This window comes from Chelonia mydas, chromosome 8 (assembly GCF_015237465.2).
Source record: "Chelonia mydas isolate rCheMyd1 chromosome 8, rCheMyd1.pri.v2, whole genome shotgun sequence".
Taxonomy (NCBI): Eukaryota; Metazoa; Chordata; order Testudines; family Cheloniidae; genus Chelonia; species Chelonia mydas.
Window position 1 is genome coordinate 51,525,203 of NC_057854.1, and position 27,140 is coordinate 51,552,342.

General features: G+C 41.1%; 1 protein-coding gene across 11 annotated transcripts in view; it reads left to right on the plus strand.

Moving 5' to 3' along the window:
- Positions 1-27,140, plus strand: part of CEP350 (centrosomal protein 350) — a 134,467-nt gene that overhangs the window by 40,293 nt on the left and 67,034 nt on the right. For 4 of the 11 annotated variants that reach the window (XM_043521163.1, XM_043521164.1, XM_043521167.1 and 1 more), the window contains exons 9-17: positions 747-893; positions 8,607-9,310; positions 9,997-10,118; positions 11,976-13,036; positions 15,425-15,578; positions 17,366-17,520; positions 18,742-18,931; positions 26,102-26,313; positions 26,698-26,861. In XM_043521163.1, coding sequence (XP_043377098.1) covers positions 747-893; positions 8,607-9,310; positions 9,997-10,118; positions 11,976-13,036; positions 15,425-15,578; positions 17,366-17,520; positions 18,742-18,931; positions 26,102-26,313; positions 26,698-26,861 — 2,909 coding nt within the window. The remainder of the gene's footprint in view (positions 1-746; positions 894-8,606; positions 9,311-9,996; positions 10,119-11,975; positions 13,037-15,424; positions 15,579-17,365; positions 17,521-18,741; positions 18,932-26,101; positions 26,314-26,697; positions 26,862-27,140) is intronic. The other 7 variants (XM_043521166.1, XM_027823576.3, XM_043521170.1 and 4 more) reach the window with 4 other exon arrangements.

Genomic DNA, 27,140 nt, shown 5'->3' on the forward strand with positions numbered 1-27,140 from the left:
TTCCTAAGCAATGCATAAACCATTAAGATAGCGTCTTAACCCTTTAAAGCTTCCCCTTCACAGAATGTCTTGCTAGAATGCAGTGGATTTGCATAGCCCAGGACTGTTGTTGACTCACATTTGTACATTCATAAGAGCCATCTATTTCATCAGCAAATTTACTCTTAAAAATGCTATTGCTTTCTAAAGTCCTTTCTGTAAACTAAATAGATGCTCATTTAGCTTCAGTACTTAAAGACGAATCATTCATTCCCCCCTCCTTCCATTCTGGGCCTCCTTTTATTCTCACTACTCTGACATTTTATCTCTCTCTTGTTCTATTTCTTCTCTGCTTTCTCATTTTCCTACCCGCACTCAAGATACAAAGCCTCTTTTCTCAGCCTCACAATCTTCTACAGATTCTCTCTCTCTTTATCTTCACTAACACTTGTCGTCAAATCTCTTAGGCCCGCACAGGACTATTACTTCTACAGTTTTTTGTAGGGATACAAGTTACTGCAAGATGCTTTGGGTTTTTACTTTGTGCTGTACCTCAGTAATAAGCATGATACCTTAGCCTTCATATACTTTTATGCTTCAAGGCTATTTGTTAGGCCTGGGTTGTGCAACTGAAGTCGTACCATTTGTTTGGAATATAGTGATGGTTCTTAGTGTAATAATAAGTAGAAGGGTTATGGTAAGTACTAAGTAAATTCAAGATACACTGGAAAATACATGCTGTACTTCATTATTTGCTCTTTGTTTAGGTGGAAGCCATCTGATAAGTACATCTTCCTGGCGGGATGGACAAAAGCTAGTGAAAAAGATACTGGGTCCAGCACCTAAAGTAGAGCAACAGCACAGAAGAGCAACATCCAGTGACAGAAATGGGAGGGAGAGAGCTACTAAATCTCGTAAGCTGTGCTGTATTTAACACTAGCTTTTTCTGTTGGTTTTAATTTTTTATTTAACAACTTTGTGGGCTTCTAAGATTTGAGGAGGCTCCTACTATATAAGGAGGATGCAGCAGTTAAGGTTGCAACTCAACCTGCTTTTGTTATAAAGCCCTATTTTTATCTCATATGACTTTGACTTGGAAAACTAGTTTGGCCTGAAAAGTGTCAGTTTTTTGTGTCTTGTGGATCCCACTCCAAGTGTATATGAACGTGACAGCAGAATCTTTTTGAATATCTGCGTCCACTGGCGCTGTGTCTGCACCTTCCATGCCGTTGTGCCTCTCCTTTCCCACCTCGAGCATAAAGGGTAGAGCAGCCGTACAGTCCCTCTGTTCCCTCTTACCAGCCCTGGCAATGAGAAAAAACTAGTAGCATTTGTCTGCTACCCCTTATTGTTCCTTCTCTTAACTCAGTGCTAATTTTTCCCTTTTTACCCTCTGTTATTTTTTTTCTGTTTGGCTTGTCTCTTAAAAAAGCGAAGGACTGTATTTTTCCCTTTGGCACATGGCGCCTCTTTCTGCACCAAAATGGTAGATTCAAAGCCTTCAGACTGCAAACCAAATCTTTTCTGGGTGGCTTAATCCCTCTCATCACTGGCCACAGCCACCATTTTTTCTCCCTTGGTGAGAGCCATATTCCAGGTTGGTGTTTGCTGTGCTGACCTTTTTCCACAAGGACAGGGAAATCCAGGGAAGCCTGTATAAAATTTCACTGCCTCAAACAGTGCATAGGGTCACTTCAGACCCTGAAGAGGGAGGATCAACTTCTAAGACAGATCTGACCACTGTTAAGTCCTAGTCTGCTAGTGCCCCTGCTACCCAGCACATGACTCCTAAGATGGGTACCAACAAAAAATCCTTGGCATCAGGCAAGGCTCCGGCACCAAAGTCCATGCTGGCACTGAAGACTTGTGCAGCTTCTTCTATAAGACAAGAGGCCCAAATATAGAGACAGACATGGCTCCTGGCATCAGTCCCTATCTTTCTGTAAGGAAGGGCCCAAACATCAGTTCTCCAGGGAACAAATCACTATGCCTCTGCCCATCACAGGAGGAGTAAGTGATGCTGGCTCAACCTTCAGCTTGGTGCTGAAGAAGTATTAGCCTCAGGTGGTACCAGTGCTTACAATATCACTGGCACAGGCATTGTCACTAGTGGCAGCTTCAATATCAGCACCATCTATGGAATCTCTACTGGTGCCTGATGGTTTTTTACTGGAGGAGACTATCTTGTGCCCAGTGATGTTTTTGGTACTAAGACTTTCATAATTGGCACCAGTGTATAATTTTGACTTCTTGGCATTAAGGTCTCCCCAGAGGTCAGGCTGTCCCTTGACTGTTTCTTTGTTGTCCTCCTCACTGGAGCACACTCTTTCTCCATGTCTAGCAAGGAGTCTTCTCACCTCAGATCATTATATCACTACAAACAAGAGGCTCTTTCTTTGGAGCTCCTACACACATCCATCACAGGCCTACAAATGGCTTGGTCAGCACAATCTGAACCAGTCTTACCAATACAGTGTGCCATCGTGGGATTGTGCATATTGGGGATCTCTGTCCTGGACATCCAGAAGACCTTCCTACATTCTAGGAAGTAGAGTAGATCTCCATTTCCCCTCCACATCTGTGCCCAGATCACCATCATTTTGAGAGAGATGAGTGAGTAAGTGGCTGAAGAGGAACAGACACCAGAGAACCGCAGGAGCATTGTCCTTTGCATTTCAGGCACCCATTGTCTTCCTTCCCCAGCCAAAGCTGTACCTTCAACCCTTGTACCAGAATCTGATGACTTCAAAAGTTTCAGAACCTGTGCCCCAGAATTGCCAAGATACTTGACATTGAAATGTCTGTCACTTAAAACAAGCTCTCACAAGCTTTTTGGTATTCTGCACTCATCTGCTCCTGCTAGGATAGTACAACCTGTCAACGAGGACCTCCTGGAGCTAAGACCTTGTGGCAAACACCAGCTACTCTATCTCCTACGGCTAACAGAGCAGAGAAACACTACCAGGCTCTTTGGTGGTCTCTCCTGTGCTTGAAAAATCTAAGGTGAGAGATATCCCAAGAAACTGAGTTCATTTGGGAAAATGGCCTGTTCATCAGCCTCACTACAATTATGATTAGTCAATTAACAGGCCCTATCTAGTAGCCAAAACATTGCTACCAGCAGCCATTGATACCTCAGACACTGGCTAGACAAGGCATCCATGTCTATGCATATCTAGATGATTGGCTAATCAAAGGCTTATCCCATCAGGAGTTTACTGCAGCTTTGAACTATGTCCTTCACTTGTTCACTCAAATGGGCCTTTTCGTGAACTATGAGAGAGTCTCCCATCCCATCACAGGCAAAAGAATTAATAGAAGCCTTGAGTGACTCCAAATTGGTGATGTCATATCTTTCTGAAGACAGATTTCTGTTTCTTCAGTCAATAATCACCAGTATTAAATTGAATCCAGCATACACAGCATGGAGCTGTCTCGGATTTCTAGATCATGTCACTCTGCACTTACATGAAGCTTCTTGGCAAACTTCACTCGTGCCTGTTACAAGCCTGGCTAAAGTTGGTGTATTGTCCTACAGGAGATCAAATTAGCATGAGAACTGTGGTCCCATCACTCATCCCATCAGCACTGAACTGCTGGTCCGACCCCAAGAATTTCCAGAGTGGATTCTCTTCTCTCTAACTCCTGCAAAGATGCTGATCATGACACATCATGAGCAGGTTGGTGTGTTCACCTGAACCACCCCAGATACAAAGGATTCGATCTCAAAAGAAAATAACTCTTCACGTAAATGTTCTGAAACTCCAAGCAATCAAATTAACTTCCATGGCATCCCAGACTGTCTTATGGAATTCCACAGTACAGATTCATATAGTCAACACATCTGCAGGTGCATCTGCTCCTGCTCATCACCCCCATTCAGAAGCTATCAAGTTTTATGGACATTTTGCCAGCAACCCAGGTAACATCTCTCCATCTCGCAGGAGTCAGCAAAGTTTAGCAGACCACTAAGCAGACAATTCATCACCAACTACGAGTGGTCTCTGAAGAGCTTTATCAAGCTGATTTCTTTTCACTGTTGGGGAAATCCCGTCATAGAGTTGTTCATCACCAAAGACCATCTGAAATGTCCAGCCTTTTGTTTTGGGGAGGCAGGTTCATTGCAAGATGCGTGTCTCATACTGTTGGATCAAGGTCTCATATACACATTCTCACCAATTCCCATGATTCCCAGAATGACATGCAAGATGCGATGAGACAGAGTCTCTCTCATTAGTCCTGATGGTCCCATACAGGTCGAGACAGTTCTGGTTGATAGACCTTCCCCAGACATCTGCTTAGCCTCCCATTCCACTTCCAGACTGCCCAAATATAGATGGGTTTGGCAAACTCAGTTTTTGTTTTTTCTAATTTAGATGATTTATATAAAATTTTATTTTAAAGATTTTTTTCTAACAACTATTTTTATTTTTATGATTGTGGGGGGAAGGTTGGAGTTAGAGTTAGGGCAGTGCTAACAGTGATGAGCTGCAGAGGGCTTCCTGTGTGGCTGAGGGGCCCAAGACACTAGGGCACAAGATGCGGTGCGGGGATGGGGAGGTCATCCTGGCCTGGCAGAGCAGAGCCCTCTGCAGCCAGGACTGTAAGGAGAACAACGAGCCCTTGGCCATAGGGGAGGCCACCCTGCAGCTGAACGGTTCCTGCCTGGGGACAGCTCCCACGCTCCTGGCTGGTGAGTAAGTGAGCGGGTCCATGACAGTAAAACTGCAGAGTGCTCCCTGCACGGCCATGGGACCGGTGGCAGTGGATCCTAGCAGCCACAAGGTACAGGAAAGGCTGGTGTCCAGGAAGGGCATAGCAGAGACCTTCAGCCAGGGCCTCAAGAGGGACAAGCTCTCGGCCGTGGGGGAGATCACCCCACTGCTAAATGGCTCCAGCCAGGGGATGAAATCATTCAGCAGCTGGGTGGCTTCCTCTGCGACTAGGGAGAGGCAATTCTGGCCGGCGGTGTCTGCTCTGCTGAGCCAGGACTGCAGCCTTTCCCACACCTTATGCCTTCGGGGATTGAGTCTCACCAGCCGGGAGTGTGGGAGCCATTCCCGGACAGGAAATTCTCAGTAGCGCAGTGACTTCCCCTATAGCCAGGAGCTTGTCCTCATCCTTGCAATCCTGGCCAGGGGTCTCTGTTCCACTGGGCCAGGACAACTGCAGCCTCCCTGACACCTTGCTCCTTCCGGGATCGGGTGTCACTGGCCCCGTGGCCATGCAGGGAGCCCTCTTCAATTGCACTATCATGGCACCTCACTCCTGTGACAGTGGAGCAGCAGAGGTCTCCCTGCATGGCCAGTAACACTCAATTTCTGCAGGGACAAGGTGTAAAGATGGCTGCAATCCTGGAGGGGCAGAGCAGAGACCCCCTGCATTCCCAGCTGGTGAGAGGGAGTAGATCCATGATAGTGGGCTGCAGAGGGCTCACTGCACTGTTGCAGGAGCCATTCAGCAGTGGTGTGGCCTCCCCTGCTGTTGGGGGCTCCTCCTCCTTGCAGTCCTGGTCAGGGGTCTCTGCTCTGCCATGCCAGGACCACAGCCTCCTGCTGTATCTTGTGCCTGTAGGGATTGGGTGCCACCAGTCCTGAGGCAGCTCAGGGAGCCCTCTGCAGCTCCGTTGTCTCTGACCCACTCACGTACTCCTGTGACAGCAGGGTTGTAGGGGACTCGCTGCAGAGTGCTCCCTCCATGGTTACAGGGCTGGTGATATCCGATCCCAGTAGGCTCACTGACTAATTGATATTTTTTTTCATCGATTTCAGTGTGTCAGCTGAAAATCAAAGTTTACCAATAGATAGCAATTAGAATTTAATCCTGCCAAGCCTAAATGTAGTATTGCAGCATCAAGGTCAGATACTACATCAAGATCAAGGGTCACTGCATCTGATAGTCTGGATGTAGGCTTGTTGAGTGTTACTGACTGAGACTGCTCTCTACAAGATCCTATTTCAAAGCAGAAATTCCGCCATGAGGAGGTCTTTTTCCTACAAATGGAAAAATTTTTTTAGCTTGAGTAGCTCAGCACAACTTTGACTTGCTGAAAGCTTTTATACCAAAGATTCTTATCTATATCATATATTTAAAACATTTTGGAGTTTTTTCAATTACGTTACAATCCGCCTTGCAGCATTTGCTGCATGTCATGCACTTGTCCAGTCATATTCATTTTTTTTTATCCTATGGTATCCAGATTTCTAAAGGAGTTACTGCATACTTACCCAATAGTCAGAGAACTCTCTCCTGCATGGAATCTTAATATCATCCTTGCAAACCTCATGATGCCAGTCTTGGAGTACCTTTTAGTATGCTCTTTCCACCACCTCTCATTCTCTTGACAGTCTTTTTAATCCCATCACTTTGGCCAGTAGGATCAGCAACATCCAAGCTCTCGTGATTGATCTTCCTTACACAACGTTCTGCAGAGGCAAGGTAATGTTGACACCTCATCCGAGGTTTTTCTAACATCCAGGTTTAATTTAAACTGGTCCATCACTTTATCTATTTTCTTTCCTAAACTCCATTTTGCTCGCAGGGAGAAGAAACTTCATGCCTTGATGTTTCAAGGGCTTTATTATACTACCCTTTCAGGACAGATCCTTTGACTGTCTTCCTGTCTTTTATTGCCTTTTCTCCAGTGACCTGAAGGGCTAAATCATCTCCTCCCAGAGAGTATCAAAATGGGTTACTCAGTGCATCAGTTTGCTACCATATGGGTGAAATACCTCTTCCTCCAAAGGTTAAAGCGTGTTCCACTGGAGCATAAACTGCTTCCTTTTCTTGTTTCAGAAACCTCCGCATATCTGACATTTGCAAGTCAGCTACTTGCACCCCTTGAGGGCTCCCTTGATCTGACCGCAGGATCAGATGCCAAGGTCTGGACTGCAGTATTATAACCATTCTTTAGTGGCAGTCAGGACTCCTTTATACCACCTCCAGATGGGGCATTGCTTATCAGCCACTTGGAGTTGGATCCACATGAACACATTTGATTAAGAAAAAGTGGTTATTCACCTTTACAGTAACTGGTTTTTCAAGATGTTATCGTCTGTGTGGATCCCGCTCCACAGTCCAGCCTCGATTCCCCACTTTTTTGGAGTTCTCTGAATTAGCCAGGGAACTGAGGGAGAGTTGCAGCTGCTCTGCCCTTTATGCCCTTGTGTCGGGGGAAGGGACAGGGGAGAGTGTGAGGACATTCAGGATGCAGGCACCCGGCCACAGTGGACACTGCTTTTTCCAAAGATCAAGGCACTGAACTGAGCACCTGGAGTGGGATCCGCACAGACGAGAACATCTTGGAGAGTCACAGATACTGTAAGATAAGTAACCAAGTGTGGGGGTTTTTGTTTGTTTTTGCTTTTAAGGCAAAGAGGGTTTCTGCAAAGTTGGAAGAAAATTCATCTGTGTTTTGAATTAAAAAAGAGTGGTGTTGCACCAGTTTGCAACTTTGTGTGAACACTTACATCACTACAAAAAGTTGCAGTGGTTTAGCTAATTTGGTGCAACATTACACTTATAATTGATTAAAACTGGTGAAACTTGTGTGTATAGATAAGCCCAGGGTTGTAGTTTAAGATCTTCAGTTGTGTTTTATTATGGAATCAGTTATACCTTTTTGTAACCCTCGCCATAATTAAAGAACCCTGGTTGTAAACTTGGGGACAAATTCTGATCTGCATCTTATAGCAAAACCAAAATCCTTGAACTCTCACATTTTCACATTTGTAGTTATGGTGTTAAGAGAAAAGTAATTCCAAAGCTTCATGACACAAAATTCTCACTGTAGAGATCAAGAAGGATTTTTTCCCATGTTAGAGAGTTGTAATAGTGTATTACAAGAATTCTTCTTTCCTTTGAAGCAGCAGATTTTGGCCACCTTTGGTCTTAATGGCTACAGTCCAATCCAATGTGGCAAATCTATATTTTTACTTAAGATTACTATGATAGCTCATTCATAGATTCATATATGGATTGACACTTTGTTTCATACAAATTTAATGTGGCCATTTTGATTTAAAAAACTGTAAAGAAAAGACTATAAAACTTGCAAGATTCTTTGGATATTCCAACAATGTACACATTTCACATCAAATTTGGAAGAAAAATTGGACTTGTAGTAATTTTTTTGCCCAATGTCTAGTTTCATTCTGAAGCAAACTTTACAGCATATTTGTAAAGCTGTACGGAAGGGATTTAATTATAAACTGATAGATCTTTAACTATAGTAGTGCTAATGGAAACTGTTAAAATATGTGCATTTTGGTAGCAGTATCCTGGCTACAGCCTATCCGTTTCCAGTTAGTACTTATATAAAAATATATAAAAATATATAAATATAAATAAAAGAGCTTTGGAAGTCATTGGCTCTGCTTGGTGCATTAAAATTTTTTGCAGATATTTCAGTGGTGGCTTCTACTTCCCAAATCTTAGCTTTGTGTATCAAAGCTTTTTAGTACAGTGCTTTTGATATATAAAACAGGATGTTTTCTCTTTCGGTTGGAACTGACAAAAGAATACTAGTTCATCTCCTTACTTTTTATGCTCTTCAATTATTGATCATTTTTATGTGATTTGTTTGAAACAAAGAAAATCTCCCCTCCCCACCTTTCTTTCCCATTCAGAATGTTTAGATGTATCATCTGACACCTTTAATTCTTCAGCAGGCCCTATTGGAAGGACAGGGTCAGATCCCAGGCTGGATGTTACCCACAAAACCTGTCCAAGAAGTTCTGAATGGTCAAGGAGTAAAGTACAGTCCGAGAGTAACCTGAAGAAATTGGACTCTACTTTTCCAGATAGTAAACAAGATGAAGACCATACCTCCTTAAATAAGGACTTTCTGCCTGTAGAGATACGTGGAATTCTTGATGACCTGCAGTTGGACTCAGTGATTCCGAGTACAAAACAAGAGAAAGATGGGGAAAGGCAAAGTCAGAAATCTGCAGTGCCTACACAAGGTGCCAGGAGCCACAGTCCAACAAAAAGGAAACCAGACAAGTTAGCTGCTAGTGAAGAGCCTCAAGTTATCTCCAAGAAGCGTCACTATGACACAGATGAGGTTCGCCAGTACATTATTAGACAGCAAGAGGAGAGGAAGAGGAGGCAGAATGAAGAGAAGAAGGCACAGAAAGAGGCAACAGAACGAAAGAACAAACGACTTCAAGAGCTTTACAAGAAACAGAAAGAGGCTTTTGCTAAGGCAAAGAACATGCCAACTTCTGAACCTTCAGCAGCTAGGCGACTACAGGAAACCTATTCTAAACTGTTGCTGGAACACACTTTGCTAGAGGAAACTTCTCAGCTCCCTATTGCTCAGGAAATGCAGGTATGGCAGTTTCACTACCTCAGTATTTTAAAGATAGGCATAGAAATAGAGGGTAGAATACTTAGGAAGGTCCTGAATTATCTTTATTAAGCTAGCAGTTAAGGAAAGAAGCAGATTATATCTATGAAAACAATGATCTATACCACAAACCAAAATTTTATTTGCCCACAAGACAGATAAACTGCAGAATCTCCTCGCGTCAGCAAGACACACAATAACGGTGAATGGAAATTCAGTCTCTCATAATTCTAACCAGCATCTGAGTTTAATGTATTGATTAACTGATACAGTGATTGAAACTTAAGAAATGCATATAATAAAACTCCTCAGACTGAATGAGGGGCTTCAGTTCAGCCTACTTTTGCAGAGCTGTGACTATTGAGGTCATTCAACTCACTGCTATTTGAGGCTGAATGTGAAATGTGGTTGTTGGATGACAGGTCATCACTGTTAACTTTCCTGGTTCCTCTTTGGCTGGCTCTTCTGTGTGAGTAAAGCTTGTGTTTCAGTCAGTTTTGTTGGGACAAAAATCTTGAATGCCCTCTCCTTTTTTCTATTTTTGCATGCTAGTAAAACTTTAATGTGGAGTTTCTTCTAGTCCCTTTGACTTTAATGAGACTTAAGCTACTCAGTCACTTTAGGTGCTTCTGAAAATTTTGCTGTTAGTGTCTTCTCTTTATTTCTAGCCCAGGCCTGGATATCAACCATCTGGGGAATCTGACAAAGAAAACAAGGTACAGGAGCGTCCTCCTAGTGCATCTTCCAGTAGTGATATGTCCCTGTCGGAACCTCCACAGCCTCTTGTTAGGTAAGTAAGTATGGATGTTTCAGTCAGTGACTTATTTGAAGTACAGTAATAAATTTTTATTTTGAGGTTGTACAGGAATCTAATGTACGAAAAATTAAATTTTGGTTACCAATCTGCCTCAAAATTATAGCATCTGTAAATAGTATTTAAAATATAATTGACATCAACTGCTGTTATGCTTCTCTAGATATCTCACAGAGATTTGCGTTCCACATCAGGGACTGGTCTTTCCTCTGTCATCACCCCTGTGCAAGAACAAGTAATCATATAACCATATCTGCCAATTAGATTGTCATTCTCTGTTTGAATCACGTCATTATTTTCTTCCTCACTTTCAGACTGAGGTGCCAACTTTTGATTCTCACCTTCAGGGCTCCACACAAGTCTGTTTCTGCTTGCATCTCTGATCTAACTTCTTCCTATTCCCCAGCTTGCTCCTATTTCACCCTTCTGCTTCCTCCAAAATACTCAGTTTATATCCTTCCACCATTGCCTTCATACATGGAATAATCTCTCTTCCTCTTGTGTAGCAAGCAGACTCTTGCTCATTTTCTGTGAAGCTTTTCATTAATTCACTAAAGTCAGAAGCAGCATGGAGTGGAATCTCTGCGCAGTGTTTTCACACTGAACTGTCATCTGGTCATTTGATGTATTGTCTAATTTAGGTTGTGAGTCCTTTGTAGCATCGACTATCTTCTTTTCTGGACATTTAAACTAATGAACACCACTTACTAAATTTAATCAAATTTATATTAACAAAGTATTCAGGATGCGCATTGAAACATTCAAAAGTGAGGAAATAACTGGTAAGGCTACATGCACATCCTTAACTCTGTCCCCTTGTACATATGTCCTATGATCTGGTCTTTAATTACATGATCACGTACCATTTTTTAAATTTATGTATCTCATTACCTTGGTCAAATTAAAACTCAGTTTTGGAATGTAGCAATACTTGTCTTTTAGGCAGGAAGAGTTTTAGCTAGGGCTAGGAAATTCAAGTGGTAATAGTTCAAATACTACACTGGTATTGCTGTATAATGCAATATAAATATACTACTATGATGGGCACCTGAGCAATGCCTATACGTAGGCATTGCTCAGGTGTCCATCACAGTAGTATATTCATATTGCATTATATGGGTGCTAATAACAGGGAAGAACTGAGACTAAAATGGTTGCATAATTTATTTGGAGAGCCATGTACTAAGTTGAGAAGCAGGACTTAGATGGTGAGTTTCTCAGGAAACCTAATATTCAGACTATGTGCTAATAAGATTAAAGAAGGAAATTCCAAGACTGTGGATCACTGGAAGAGGAATGCATTTGTAGAACCCTAGTTAGGGGAAACTTAGCTATAATAAAAGGCTTTTATTTTATTTATACATTTGTGAATGTGCTTATATTCCACACTAAATGTGTCTACCCTCCCAACACTTCATAGCAACTGACACACTGGGCAAGGACTAATGTGAGTAAAACTGGAGAGGATTCTCTGAGCTTGGAAGATTCCATGAGACAGGAGTGGCAGGGAAAGCAAGGTGTCATCTGAACTGCATTCTGTAAACTTCTGCAAAAATCTTGCTTTTTCTTACCAAAGAATACCATCTGGTACAACATAATGCAATTTAAGAGAGTGTTTAGACTTTGTATGTATATGCTGTATATTTTATGTAAATACAGTATAGAGCATTTCTATTTTTGGTACATCTATCATTTCTATTTCCCAAAAGATTGTTGTGTTTTGATATCTGTGAAAAACACTTTTTGTTGCAAAGATATATGTTCACATGAACTCTTAGTACTTCACAAATGTTGCACTTGGTCACAAATTTCAGTCTTGTCTTTTGATTCTAGAAATGATTTGATGGAGCCTATGTGGATACAGCCAGATAGACTGAGCCCAAGAGTCCAACTCTCTCACCCACAACCTCTTGCTGGCTCAAGTGGAGGACTTTTCTCTCAGCTTTTGGATTTGGAGCAGATGGGCCTTTTGCCAAAGGACTTTGACTCAGTACTGACAACCAGGAGGAACCACAACACAGCTGTGGGATCCTTGACTTTGACACCTCAGCCTTTCCTGACTTCATCTGCTGCACAGCAAGATCTCTTGCTAAAGCCTGGTACCAGCCAATATAAGAGTAAACTGGATCGTATTGAAGCCCTGAAAGCTACAGCTGCTTCTTTGTCTAGCAGAATTGAAAGTGAAGCCAAGAAGTTAGCTGGGGCTGGCATCAACTATGGCTCAGTGTGGAACTCTGAGCAACTACTGCTGGGGAACCAGGATGATGGACGCTGGGCTAAGGCTGTGAGTCCCCCTGTGAGAGAGGATAATGAAGATGTTTTCTCAGCCAGAATTCAGAAAATGTTGGTTACTTGTGTGTCTCATACAACCTTTGATGATAACCTTCCTGGAGTGGGCAACCTTAGTGAATTTAAAAAGCTCCCTGAGACTATCAGGCCTCATACTGCAGCAGTCAGCCTTGGAATGAGATCTCCAGTGAGTCAAAGACCTGAAGGAATGCTAGGACATTTATCAAAGAGGCAAATTGACTCCCCTGGGTCCGAAAATCAGGCTTATAGTCAAAACAAAGGAATAATTACTCACAATTCCAGCACAGATTCAATCAGTGAAGGGCCTCTTCTAAGTGAGGGGAGTCTCTCCGAGGAGGAAGGTGACCAACATAGGCAGTCTCCTTTGAAAATTGCTGAGGTATTAAAAGAAAAGGAGTTCTGTGTTGGGGAGAGAACTGCTTTTGAGCCCATAAAAGAGTTTCAGAAGGAGGCAGAAAAGTATTTACCACTTTTCACACAGATAAGTGGCATACAAAGCAAGGGACCATGGGAGGAACTGGCCAAGGGAAGTCCACATAGTGTCATCAACATATTTGCAAAATCTTACCAACTACATGGAAAAGGTAAGGAAAAGAAATGGAAACATTACACCATGGTACATTCATAATTTCCATATTGACTGAATTTTGTAGTTGAATTTACTGGTGGTGACTCAATTTTCAAGTATCTCAATAAATATGAAGATGGATTAATAAGGAACTGTTAATAAGGCATAAGTGTGAATGACGAACGGTTATTTATTCCTTCATATAACACAAGAACCAGGGTCACCCAATGAAATTAATAGGCAGCAGGTTTAAAACAAAAAGAAGTACTTCTTCACATAACACACAGTCAACCTTGGAACTCGTTGCCAGGAGATGTTGTGAAAGCCAAAACTATAACTGGGTTCAAAAAAGAATTAGGTAAGTTCATGGAGGATAGGTCCATCAATGGCTATTAGCTAGTATGGTCAGGGATGCCATCCTATGCTCTGGATGTCCCTAGTCTTTGATTGCCGGAAGCTGGGAGTGGACAACACGGGATGAATCACTCGATTACCTGTTCTGTTCATTCCCACTGAAGCACCTGGCATTGACCCTTGTCAGAAGACAGGATACTGACCTAGATGGACAATTGGTCTGATCTGTTATGGCCATTCTTACAATTCACAAGGAAGTTTTTATGGATGTAGTTTTGAGTAATAATTGATTGACCTGATTTTATTTTTTTCTGCTCCAGGAAGAGAATTCCATTGTTTTTGGAAGCAGAAGACTGCTTTTGTATTTAGGTTGCTACACTCCTGCAGAGTGTAGGTAATTAGAATCTTGGACCTATTCAACTGTTAAATGCAACACAGACTAATTTGGGAGTGAATTGTATTTTTAAATGTATTTACCATGATTTTAGAACATTGAACTATATGTAGTACCTGTTAATTTTTATATATTTTTAGAATTGTATACTTAGGGTTTATCAGGTATCTTGTCATATCCAAAGTGCTATGCTACACCTAACTACCTTGCGTTGGGTTTGAGGACCAGAATGTGTTTAATAGCTGACTTCACCCGTTACAGTACCAAACAGTTTCTCCATAGAAATCTCCCTAACGTCTCCTTGTTTGTAAGCCAATTGTATTTTTCTCTTTCCCTCCCCATTCTGTTCATCTGAAGTCCATGTACGCTCATTGGAGCACTGTCCCTTTAAATATACTTCAAATACATGCTGTTGTGGACATCTGCTTTCAGTTTGGCATCTATAACTATTTTCAGACCGCTTTGCCAGCTTCTGGGTTGGAAAGCTTTTTTTTTTATTATTAAATAATAAAAGGGTCTTGTTGCTGAGAAAAAGGTAAGTCCTGCCCCTCTTCTTTCTTTTCAGGTTTCTTTAATGTAGCTGGGCAAATGGAGCCAACAGTGGGAGCTGAGCCAGTGGTTGGGAGTATGCTTCCTCCTACCACAGCTCCATTTCAAATCCACCCACCAATCCCACCGATGCGATTTCTTAAGTGAGTTATTTCTAACAAAAGGATCAAGCTTTGTGCCAAAGCTTTACCAGCATTTCATCCCGTTCTCTTCCCATTTCAGTTATTCCTGAAATATGGAATGCATACTGTTTGCAAGATTTGTTTAATGTAGTAATGTCAGTGACTCTATATATGCCAGATTCTCTTCACTCATCAAAATAGTGCTGCACAGTCAGGGGTAGGTTACTTCAGTAGAGGATAGATTTTTTTTTTTTCCCTTTTTTCTTTAACTTCAACTCTTCATATGTTGTCTTATCCAATGGTAGCTCTGAAAAATAGTTTGGCAGACAACAGACAGTTAATGAATTGAGATCTCTGTAGCAATCTCTGGTCTTCATAGATTAGGTGCTGGTGGTATATCAGTAGGCAGGATCTTTCTTGCTAAGTGAGCAAGTTTGTAGTGTTAATTGCTCTATTTGGTGCCTTGTTGCATATTTTCCAGAATTTTCATGCAGGACACTGCATTCCATTCTTGGGCATAGCTATTCTGTCCTCTTACCAGTGCACTTAATTCTCCTCTGGCACTTGCTCTTGCCTTCAGATACTGTAGTCATTTGATGCTGAATGTTTTCCACAAGCTAGTTACATTATGTCCTTTTTGATTATTTTTTTCATTCTTCAAAGATGATGGAATTTACTCCCTCTAGCTCTCCAGATGGCTCCACTCCCAAGCATCATGTTATCCAGATAACGTTTTTCAAGTGGCTTTTTACTTCAGTATAGAAAAGAGGCAGAATATAGTTGACATTTTGTATTAGACATCCAATGGCAGTTCTATCATGTTCATTTAGCATGCTTCTATTGGGAAAGCATTCTTTCTTACTGAGTACTGGTGGAAGTATTTAAGGCCTGCAGTATCATTTCCTGTCATGTGAGCTACATGGAGTTCAGTATCAACTGTCTTTTTTTTTTTTTTTCCTTTTCTTTTTTCTCCCCCTTTTCACAGGATTAGAGGAAAGGTCAAATGGTGGGTCTCCAGTCCTACGACCTTTACTTCCTACCATGAGCCCTCCAGATAGTGTTGTTTCATATGAAGATGACTTTGTTTCATCACAGGGCAGTGGAACTTTGACAGACAAACAGATTGCTCTTGAGCCTAGGTAATTATGTAGAAACATTTGGAGAAAATTGAAATGAAAAATTATACTGAATTTCTGAGTATTTATAAGCAGCATCAGCTTTTTGCATCAAGTAATGTGTGAATATCCCCCAAAAGGGTACTGTTACACTATGCTATCCCATTAGTGAAAAAGACGATTCCTTATAGTAGGATTTGGCAAATAATTTATAGTAGAACCTCAGAGTTGTGAACATCTCAGGAATGGAGGTTGTTCATAACTCTGAAACATTTATAACTCTGAACAAAACTTTATGGTTCTTTCAAAAGTTTACAACTGAACATTGACTTAATACAGCTTTGAAACTTTACTATGCAGAAGAAAAATGCCACTTTTTACCATCTTAATTTAAGAAACAGTTTCCTTATCTTGTCAAATCTTTTTTTTTTAAATTCCCTTTATTTTTAGTAGTTTACATTTAACACAGTACTTTACTATATTTGCTTTTGGGGGGGGGGGTCTCTGCTGCTGCCTGATTGCATACTTCTGGTGCCAAATGAGGTGTGTGGTTGACCGGTTCTGGGGTTCATAACTCTGGGGTTCATAACTCTGAGGTTCCGCTGTATCTGTGGCCTTACACAACTAATATGTCAAGCCACATGGCCTAGGAGCAAGCAGTGTAGGACAGAGAATTGAGTACTCCTGAGACCTAATCCTAGTTCTGCCCTGACTTCTTAAGTTGGCTTGGACAAGTCACTTATCCCTTCTGGGTCTTGTTGTCCCATTTGTAGAATGTGAGAATAATAGTTCCTAACCTTTCATAGCTGTTATGAGGCTTAATGTTCAAAACTCTTTGAAGATATTAAGCCCTATGTAATTGCCAAATTATAATTTTTTACTGTCTTTTTGTAGTAGTTGTTGTAAATATCTAGAATTTTTTCAAGGTTGGAGTAAGGTTTAGTAACAGAAATTTTTTAAAAAAAAAATTCTGATAGAATTTTGAAACCTTCTCTGTGACTGCTTGGAATTTCAAGACCATGACATTCCAGATCTTCCAATTTATTGTGAAAATGGTTGGATTCAAATTACTTGCTGATTTTTTTTCAAAATTTAGCTACATCGAATTTTCCATCTTTATAGCTCAGATATGAGGGATTTGGAGTGGGATAGGGGAGAAGCAATAATCCTAACAACTTGTTGGGGAAGGAGGACAGCAACAGATGTTTGTCTACAGTTTTTGTGTAGGCCTGAATAAGTGGAAGACAGAGCACATTTTTCATGTTGGTTATATGGCTAGCTGTAAAATGTTCTCTTACAGAAGAAAACAAATATTGCAATTTAGCTTCTAATTTAGCTTCGAATACAACTTACCACCTTTCACATAACACTGTCCCTTTAATTTTTTCATAAATGCATGACCCTGTTGAAAAAGGCTATAGTTCTGCAAGTTTATCAATAATATCAGACATCCATGTGCAATCTAGATTTCCATCAACTTCAGGGTAATACATATGTGTATCCAAATCTGTAGTTGAATGCCCATAAAAACTTGTATCTGAAATTATGCAAATATCCATCTTTTGTAATTTTACATCTGGTCTGAAATTCAGTACACTCCGAATCAGGTCTAAGTTCTGAGTGTCCTAGCAACTGCTACCAATTTCTAATACCAAAAGTCATCTTGTTTCTCAAGATGGGTTTGTAATGTGACAACATAAAATTGGCCCTGATTTTACTCATCTGTCTCCTCAAGAAAGTCATGTGGATTTCTTGTGGCATGGAATAGGGGAGTTGGGAATCTTCAGCTAGTGTTTTTTGTTCTATGGCAGTATCAGTGGGAGCAGCAATTCCAGCATTCAAGAAGAGCTTCCCAGCAGGAAGTCTCCCCATGAACACCGATCTATAGAGCTAACTTCACCTGGACCCTGGTCTGCAGCATCTTCTCGCTCATCTGGATCTTCTAAAAGGAAAGGGAAAAAGGAAAGTAAGTGCAGTGCCTAGTGTAGACTCACTTTTATCACTTTTGTCAGATGGTTATATTGGTATATATTGGATTTGTTCTGGGATTATTTAGTGTGATAGATTAAGCATTTTCACTTATCCAGGGGTTGATGGTACAGCATCTGTAATCTAGTATCAGTGTAGTAGGAAGCCTTGTTTACTCTTAACCCTGTATGAAAATGTCTTCTTCCATTACATTACTATTCTAAAGAGAAAGCAAATGTCTGTCTTCAGCAGTTACTTTCTCATGCTTTGACCATGTAAGATGCTCATCTGTAACTCAGTCTGTTACAAATTCAGTGAATATTGAAACCGAGTTGTTAATGCTGTTTCTACCAGAAACATCACGATACTGTTTGGGATAATCCTTTTTTTGGCTTTGTCACATAGTAACTGATAAAAACAAACAGTTGAGAAATTTAATAGTATCGTGATAAAATGTGCTATATTAAGCAAACTGTCTAAAAATGACCTAGCTTTATTTTTTTTTATATAACCTGAGATTATCCTCAAATTCTAAAATTAATTTTAAAAAATCTGTTCAGCTGCTGTGAAATGAAAATAATGGCCACCTTTTTGTAGCAGATACAGATGTTTGCTATCTTATGCATAAATGCATAAATATCAAGCCTCTTGTGCTAGTTTCCGTTACATTAGAAACGGAGCAAAATATGATTTGACAAATGGGAAATTAGTTTTATGCTTTTAAAAAAAAAAATAATGACAGTAAGATGAGAATACTAAGTTTAAAATGTGGTTACACTCAGAAAAGAAATTGTATCGTTGGAGGTTCCATATTCTCTCTCTGGCTTCTATATCAGAATTCCTCAGTGTGCAAGTCAAGATCGGAATTTTTCTAACCACCACCACTGCCACAAAAACTGATATTTTCCGTTTAAATTGCCAGTAATTGTGTGTGCAGTTGGGGTTTAGTTGACTATTTTGATGAAGAATGTGTGAGGCAGAACAGAATTGTCTACTATACAGTCATGGCTGTATTGGCTCTGCAGTGCAACAGGCACTATATTAGTAAATTTAAGTAGATGTGATTCAGAACAGGAGCTAGTCTTGAGTAAAAAGGTGCCATATTTATTTAGGCTAGACAAGGCCTTTTTTAAGTAAGGGAAAAGTCCACTCAATTGTTTCTTTGTAGCTAATAACTGCTGAACTTTGGATTTAACTTTGCTGGTATTATACTTTGCAGGGCTAGAATCTTTCAATGAAAGTTCACACCACTTTCCTGTGGAAGATGACAAAATGCTATCTGAGTCCGAGCGTGTGTCCCAGCAAGCAAAGAAGTCCTTGCCTAACAGCAGAGTTTCTAATAGAGACTATGAGCAGAACGCAAATACTGATAGCACTTTGGAAGAGTTGTCTGGACATTCTTTGATGAGGTAAAGTGGACCTTTATAAGACATCATGCACATATTACTAGAACTTGGTGTTGAGTTTTAATATGTAGTGTGGAGTACAAGTGCAACCATAGTGTAGAGGTGGAGAAAGGTGGAAAAAGGATTTGCAGCTTGATCTGCTGTTTCAACACTACATTGAATAACTTTGTATAAAAGTCTTAAATTATAGCCTGGCTCCTGAAAATTCTACTGTCTATCTGGATAAGTTAGTAGTAGTAAATCACAACGTTTACTAGTGAGACACCTGTACTTGGAATAAACATAGTATAAAAGATGCTGTCTGATTAATTTCTAAAAATTAATTTAAAGAAAATATTGAAGCTGACCCTATCGTTCTGAGAGAGGACATAGAGTTTGAATATTATTTGTAGGTTTCTGGCAGCTTTTATAATGAATACAGCTACCTCATTTCAGCATAAAAATGGTCCTCGAGGTCTTGTCTGTCTTGTTTAATGCTCAGAAGGAAACTGTCAACTTCAGTTCTTTGAAATGGACTAGTTTAAAAGAATTAATTGTCTGATGGAATACCCTTTAAATACAATGTTATGAAAACCTTTCAATGTTTGTAAATATTTGATAGTTTTTCTTAGGGCTGTTGATTAATCGCAGTTAAGTCACGCAATTAACTCAAAAAAATGAATTGTGCTTAAAAAAATTAATTGCCGTTTTAATCGCACTGTTAAACAATAGAATACCAATTGAAATTTATTAAATATTTTGAATATTTTTCTACATTTTCAAATATATTGATTTCAACTACAACACAGAATACAAAGCATATAGTGCTCACTTTATCATTTTTACAGTGCAAATATTTGTAATAAAAATAATACAAACAAAAGAAAATAGTATTTTTCAATTATTATTTAGCTTGTGCATAGTCCTCTAGCCAAGCAATAGCATATTCAGTGGCGGGATGCAGTTCTTCTAGGCCACCACTGAAGCTAGTCAGCAGGCATTCATCGACAATGTGTGTCATTGTCTGTCGCGCCACAGCTGCACAAAGGGCTGTCACGAAGGCCCCAATGATACTGGTAAGCTGCACAGAGACCTTGACCGGTCTGAAATCTGTTCAACAGGGACCATTGGTGATGGGGCAGGTCAAAACTAGGCGGGCAGATTGTGGGGTTGGCAACGAGGGACTGGTTGGGGATTATAACAGATATCCATTCCTCTCGCCAGAGTGTTTCCACCCCTAACATCCTGGCGAGGCAGATGAGACCATAATGGGCGATGTGACAGCAAACGTGCAGCTGGTGATTTTAAAAGGTCATTGTGCAGTGGCAGGCTTGGGTTGACGCGTACTTTCTCCAGTAACTTGCCAGTGGCAACCTCTCGTCTGATATAAGGAGTAGCAATATTGCTCAGAACTGGAAGCCATGGGAGTGGAGTCGGACTCAGGATGCCAGAAATGATCGGCATGGCAGCATGTAACTGCATATCCACCAGTTTGGTGTGTGACGATCGACTCCATACTGTTGCACAGTACTCCACCACTGAATACGAGGTGGCAAGAGCTGACATCCCCAGAGTTGGAGCACTGGCACCCCATGACGAACCTGCCAGTTTGCAAAGAAGATTGTAACGCGTCTTAACTTTAGCTGCTGTCTTCTTCAGGTAGGCATAGCAACTCAGTGTGCGATCTAAGGTCACACCTAGATAGACCAGTTCTACTTCATGCTTCTGACCATTCAGATAAACATTCAGTTCTCAGGTTGCGCTAAACTGTTTTTATGACGCTTGGCTGAAAGCGCCAAGTCTTACAGTAGTCAGCTAACTTCACTATGTCCTGGTTTAAGGTGGCATCAAGCTCGTGAAACGTCCGGGTATGGGTACCGCAACAGATGTCTGCGTAAATGAACTTTCGTGACTCTGTTGTTGGCAGGTCATTGATGTAAAGGTTGAACAGGGTTGGAGAAAGCACAGAGCCCTGGGGTAACCCACTGCTCTTTCATCTCCAAACACTTGTCTTCTCCCCCATATGAACTTTGAATTGCCTATCACGGAGGAACAGTTCAACGATGCCTGTGACCCAAGGTAGCAGGACCCATGATACCTTCACAAGCAGGCCAGTGTGCCATACCATACTATACGCTGCTGTTAGATCAATGAAAACAACACCTGCTTTCAAGTGTCTCTGGAAGCCATTTTCAACAAATATGGTCAGCGCGAGTACTTGGTTGCATGTGCTACGACCTCAGTGAAACCGGCTTGGTCAGGACTCAAAATTCTCTCCGCTGTAGGACCAAGTACTCTATGCACTGAAGCACACTGACAGTAATGATATGGGACAATAGCTTGGTGCTTGACTTGAGTCCTTTCCAGGCTTTAGAAGGACAATGATTTTTGCAGTGCACCATATCTTCAGTAGCCTGGCTTCACTGATGACCCCGGTGAAGAATTTTACAAACCAGAGCTGAGCACGGGGGCCAAGGTTTTTCAAGAATTCTGGAAATATGTTGTCATAGCCCTCAGCTGTTCCACACTTGATGCTACCCAGTGTCTGTTACAGTGAATGGTTCTGGGCAGCTTCTGATCTGGTGTACAGGTTTAAACGTACGCTATTTGTTCCTCACTTGTCTTCACACCTGTTTCTCCAAAGGTGCTCTGGCCACTTTAAGTAGGTATCCAGCTACCTGGTTGGGTTTCACTGAGGGTCGGCAGAGCGCAGGTGGCTGCTGCGTTGCTCCCAGGCATCGGAGCAGACTCCAACACTTGCAGCTGGAGTGAGTAAAGCTCATCCTCTCAGTTGTCTCCTCCCATCTGGCTGAGTGACCAGCGTCCACTGATTTGATCAGATGGTCAGTGACATCTGGGTCACCAGATGCCTCATGCTGCTCAAGCAAGGCAGCGCTCTCCTCGTCAAAATGGGATGTAGACTGGACGGCAACCACGTGGGATGGCTCTGCAGGCTGCTTTATAGATAGCACCACAGAAGCAGCGGTAGGTCTCATTTACCAAGATATGCCGGGCTGGTATTGTCACCACACACTTCTCCAGTGCTTCCCTATATTTTTCCCAGTCAGCCTTTTGGAAGTTCCACTGCTTCTTTTTGGAACTCTTGACAACTGGATCAGGATCAGCGATGGTCTGTGTTGCCTGTGTGGAAAGTTATTCAAGACTTGGTATGTTGCTGGCTGAGGATGGCCATGAACTGAACTGACCCAGCACAAGTCAGGAGAATAGTCATGATCCCATCTAGAAGAATGGAACGTGCCTTGCTGCTTAGCATCATGGATAAGGGCGAGGTCATTTTGAGATGCCCGGGCTGCAAGTTGTTCACTGTCAGTTTCAACCTCCTTCTACTCCCAGTGTGTGTGATGGCAGTTGAAGTTTCTAATGTAGACAGCTGGGTGTGGCATGCTTGGTAGAACCTGTTGGTTCCAGCTGATGCTTGGAGGCTTGTAAACATTTGCTAGCCAGATACCGTCAACCTGGATGGTGTCACAGAATTCAGTAGACATCAGTTGAGTGGCATCTGCAATATCGGACCGAATGTATGTGGCTTGGACGTGCTTTGGGTGTTCCACATGGCACAAGAGGTCAAAGCCATCGATACTGTAACACCTGGCTTCGGCAGTTGCCGTGTGTGTCCCTTGCAAGCAAATGATGTCGATAGTATGTCGATGAGCAAGAACACTGAGTAAATCACAGTTGGCAACCGACAGACCCTCCACGTTAGGTTGCAACACGCGTAGAGCTGGAAGAGGTGAATTCTCAATTTTCAATTCACCTCATACAAGTACCATAGTGCAATCTCTTTATTGTGAAAGTGCAACTTACAGATGTAGATTTTTTTTGTTGTTGTTACATAACTGTACTCAGAAACAAAACAATGTAAAACTTTAGCATCCACAAGTCTACTTAGTCCTATTTCTTGTTCGGCCAATCGTGAAGACTAACGAGTTTGTTTATATTTACGGGAGATAATGCTGCCCTCTTCTTATTTACAGTGTCACCTGTAAGTGAGAACAGGCATTTGCATGGCAGTTTTGTAGCTGGCATTACAAGGTATTTACATGCCAGATATGCTAAACATTCGTCTGCCCCTTCATGCTTCGGCTGCCATTCCAGAATATGTTTCCATGCTTATGATGCTTGTTTTAAAAAAAAAAAAAAAAAAAGTGTGAATTAAATTTTTGACTGAACTCCTTGGGGGAGAATTGTATGTCTCCTGCTTTGTTTTACCCACATTCTGCCATATATTTCATGTTATAGCAGTCTTGGAGGATGACCCAGCACATGCTGTTTTAAGAACACTTTCACTGAAAATTTGACAAAATGCAAAGAAGGTACCCATGTGAAATTTCTAAAGATAGCTACAGCACTCAACCCAAGGTTTAAGAATCTGAAGTGCCTTCCAAAATATGAGAGGGATGAGGTGTGGAGCATGCTTTCAGAAGTCTTAAAAGAACAACACTCTGATGCGGAAACTACAGAACCCAAACCACCAAAAAAGAGAATCAACAGTCTGCTCATGGCACCTCACTCTTGATGATGAAAGTGAACATGCGTCGATCCAAAGCAGTGCGGACCGTTATTGAGCAGAACCTGTCATCGGCATAGACGCATGTCCTTTGGAATGGTGGTTGAAACATGAAGGGATATACGAATCTTTAGCACATCTGGCACATAAATATCTTGGAACGCCGGCTACAACAGTGCCATGCGAACACCCCTTCTCGCTTTCAGGTAACATTGTAAACAAGAAGCGGGCAGCATTACCTCCTGATAATGTAAACAGACTTGTTTGAGTGATTGGCTGAACAAGAAGTAGGACAGAGTGCACTTGTAGACTCTAAAGTTCTACGTTGTTTTATTTTTGAGTGCAGTTTTTTCATATTCTACATGTGTAGGTTCAACTTCCATGATAAAGAGATTGCACTACAGAACTTATATGGAGGTGAATTGAAAAATACTATTTCTTGTTTTTTACACTGCAAATATTTGTAATAAAAAATAAATATAAGGTGAGCACTGTACACTTTGTATTCTGTGTTGTAATTGAAATAAATATATTTGAAAATGTAGAAAACATCCAAAAATATTTAAATAAATGATATTCTATTATTGTTTAAGAGCACGATTAATTTTTTTTATTTGTGCGATTAATCGCGATTAATTTTTTGAATCGTTAGCCCTAGTTTTTCTGCCTCACTGTTCATGTTAAGAACAGCCTTTAGGGCACACCGAAGTGCAACATCAAATGTGCTCAGGCTTATCCCTTTTTCTCCTATTTTTTCTTTCTGGTTATATATGTCTACCTGTTGACTCTTCAGATTTAGTTTCCGTTTTGTTGCAGCTACTATGGGTAAAAACCTTTGTGCAGGGGCTGTGAAAGTGTGTGTGTGAGTTCTTCTCCCTCACCTCTGCCAGAACATTGCATCAGTGGTGGTGACGTACCGGTATATGAGACTGGAAGAGCAACTGATCAACAAAACATTGAAACAGACTCTACACTGTGGTGTCAAATTTACAAAATAAACACGTGGAAAAATTAGACTTTTTTTTCTCTAGAACTTCGTAATTAGGGTAGTCTTAGGTGTTATCTGTAATAATAGCAGGTACAAAATAGAAGTGATTTTCAAATTAACACTGTCCCTTTTAATCTTCATTTCTGTACCAAAGAAAACCCTGGCCAATACAGGCATCTTTCAGTTTAATTTCTGAAAAGGCACTGAAGCTAGCTTTTCTTTTTCCATCTTCACAAAGAGGAATCTGTAAGAAGCTAAAAGAAATAGGCAGACTACCTATAAAGAGCTGTTGTAATCTTTGCCAGTAGAAACCACAAGAATGTGTTTGGTTGGGGTGACTGCATGCCCCCTGATGAGTGAGCTTATGACAGTGTGGCGATTTGTGCAAAGATGGGTTGCTGCTCCAAAGGAGTGTAATGGGGGAGAGAATTTAATACCCATCCTTGCTGCTGTTGCAGTTCATGTTTCCATTAACCGTGTCATTGAAAATAAAATCTTGTCTCAAATCACCTTCTAAAAAGACATACAAGTTAGTTTTCATGTGTCTGTTCACTGAGGGCATACAGAGTGATTGTGATGGATTGGCTTAATTTAGTTGAAATATTGAACCCAGTATTGGGTTTGAAAACCCCTGGCCTAATGAGATGATGAAATGGGTTGTGCCATTGTTTTGATATGTGTCTGGGAGGCTTCCCTATGATTTAAGCATCCACTGTTGATCATCTTTGCTTTCATAATTGTGGAATGTTAACATTTTTGTATGTATTTGAATCATTTTCTGAAAGTTTTTGGAAAGCGATGTACTAAAACTTCCCTCCACAGGCAGTTTTCATATTGTATTTTATTAACTGTTACTATTTAATGCAAATTTAGGACTCTTTGACATTTGTCTCATTTTGCAAAGGGAGATTAATATTTAAAGGTAACAGTTCTGTCATAGCCACTTGCTCTTCTAGAGCATTTCTAAACTGTAAAGAGCTTCTATAATGTCAGGTTCTTCTGTAGGTAAAATTAAGTTCCTGGCCAAGACTTTCAAAACGCGGTGCCTAAAGTTAAACTCCTAAATCCATATTTAGGCACCTGAATGTGGCCTGATTTTCAGAAGTGCTGAGTTCCTATCAAATTCCAGTGAAATTGATAGGAGCTGCTGTATAATCAGGCCCCTTATTCTGCTGGTGCCTAAGAATGGAATTAAGGGGCTAACCTTAGGCACTTATTTTTGAAAATCTTTGCCCCGTGATACAGAGAGAATTTTGTATCTATGCGATAATCAAGGAGTCCTATCACCTTTTAATGTAGTTATTTATGTGAAGGATTATAGGGTAATTTCTACAGTAGGTTACTGGCTGTGATACTTTAATGACTGTTTATAAATTTGATTCATATGAGATTTTTTTCTCTCCGTTTAGAACCTGTAGTAATCCTTGTTCCTTTGTTATTTATATACTAACTATGCTTGATACTGTAGAACGTTATCAAAATGTGTTCCTGTAGTGAGCCGCCACTTAAATGCAGGGTAGGCACCTGCAAATCATAGGAGAGCATTCCTTATACATAGTCTGTTCAAATGTAGACAAACAGGGGATTTAGGTTAGTACTATGTAAACTGTCATCCTTGCACTTAAATGTCTGGGGATTGGAGAATACTGATCTTTTTCTGGTTTGATTTTTCTGTCAGTCTCTCAGACAAGGGAAGGTCCCAGAAGACCCCAACCTCTCCCCCATCTCCAGGCTCCCAGAAACTGTCACAGTTTGACTCTCTAGGAAATACAGCGGAAAGAACCAGGTCCCCTGCAGGCTTTCCTGGGACTACAGCTTCAGGGTTCAAGCCCAATGTACCCATCTCTGACTTGAGCCTGGGAACTAGCAAGACAGGAGCAGCAGTGGCTGGTGAGCTGGCTCCATTCAAGCCCAACTAATTCCATAAAACTTCCTTTTTTTTTTTCTCTCTCTTTGTATTTATGTGTAGTTTCTATGATGCTGGCTAAGGGCTTGTCTACACTTGAAATGATTCCCAGCTGCAGTGCGGCAGCTGCACTGCTGTAGCACTTCAGCACAGACACTCGTGTCATCTTAGGTAATCCACCTCCCCAAGAGGCGGAATTCTTCTGTCGATCTAGCGCTGCCTACACAGGGACTTAGGGTGGCTTAACTACATCATTCCTGGGGTGTGGATTTTTCACACCCCTAAGCAGCATAGCTGGGTCGATCTAATTTTTTAGTGTAGATCAGCCTAAGTCCTATAAATGTTAAGTAGTAAGTATTCTCTTACAGGATCCATGCGCTTCTCTCCTGCTGGTCTCCAGCATCGTTTGTCAGCAGAGCTCAACTACCTGAGTGCCATTGAGGAATCTGTACGGCAACTCTCAGATGTAGAACGAGTACGGGGCATATCACTTGCCCAGCAGGAGAGTGTTTCACTGGCTCAGATCCTGAAGGTGACTGGAAAAGTTCTTTTACTTGCTTTAACCCTCTTGTTCTGTATTTTGTGAGGAAAAAATAACCAAAGCACTGTAATTGAAATAGTCCTGCTGCTGCTTTGAAACAATCCATAGCTGAGGTGATGCAGTCTATTTGAAAATGTCCAATATATTTTAAGATCAATACCTGCATCATCTTCCCTCTTCTTCTCAACACACCAGTGGTGAGCCACGAGCTCCTACCATTAGTGTGCCATTGGCAGAAATAATTGTTTTTACTTTATATCACGATAAAAC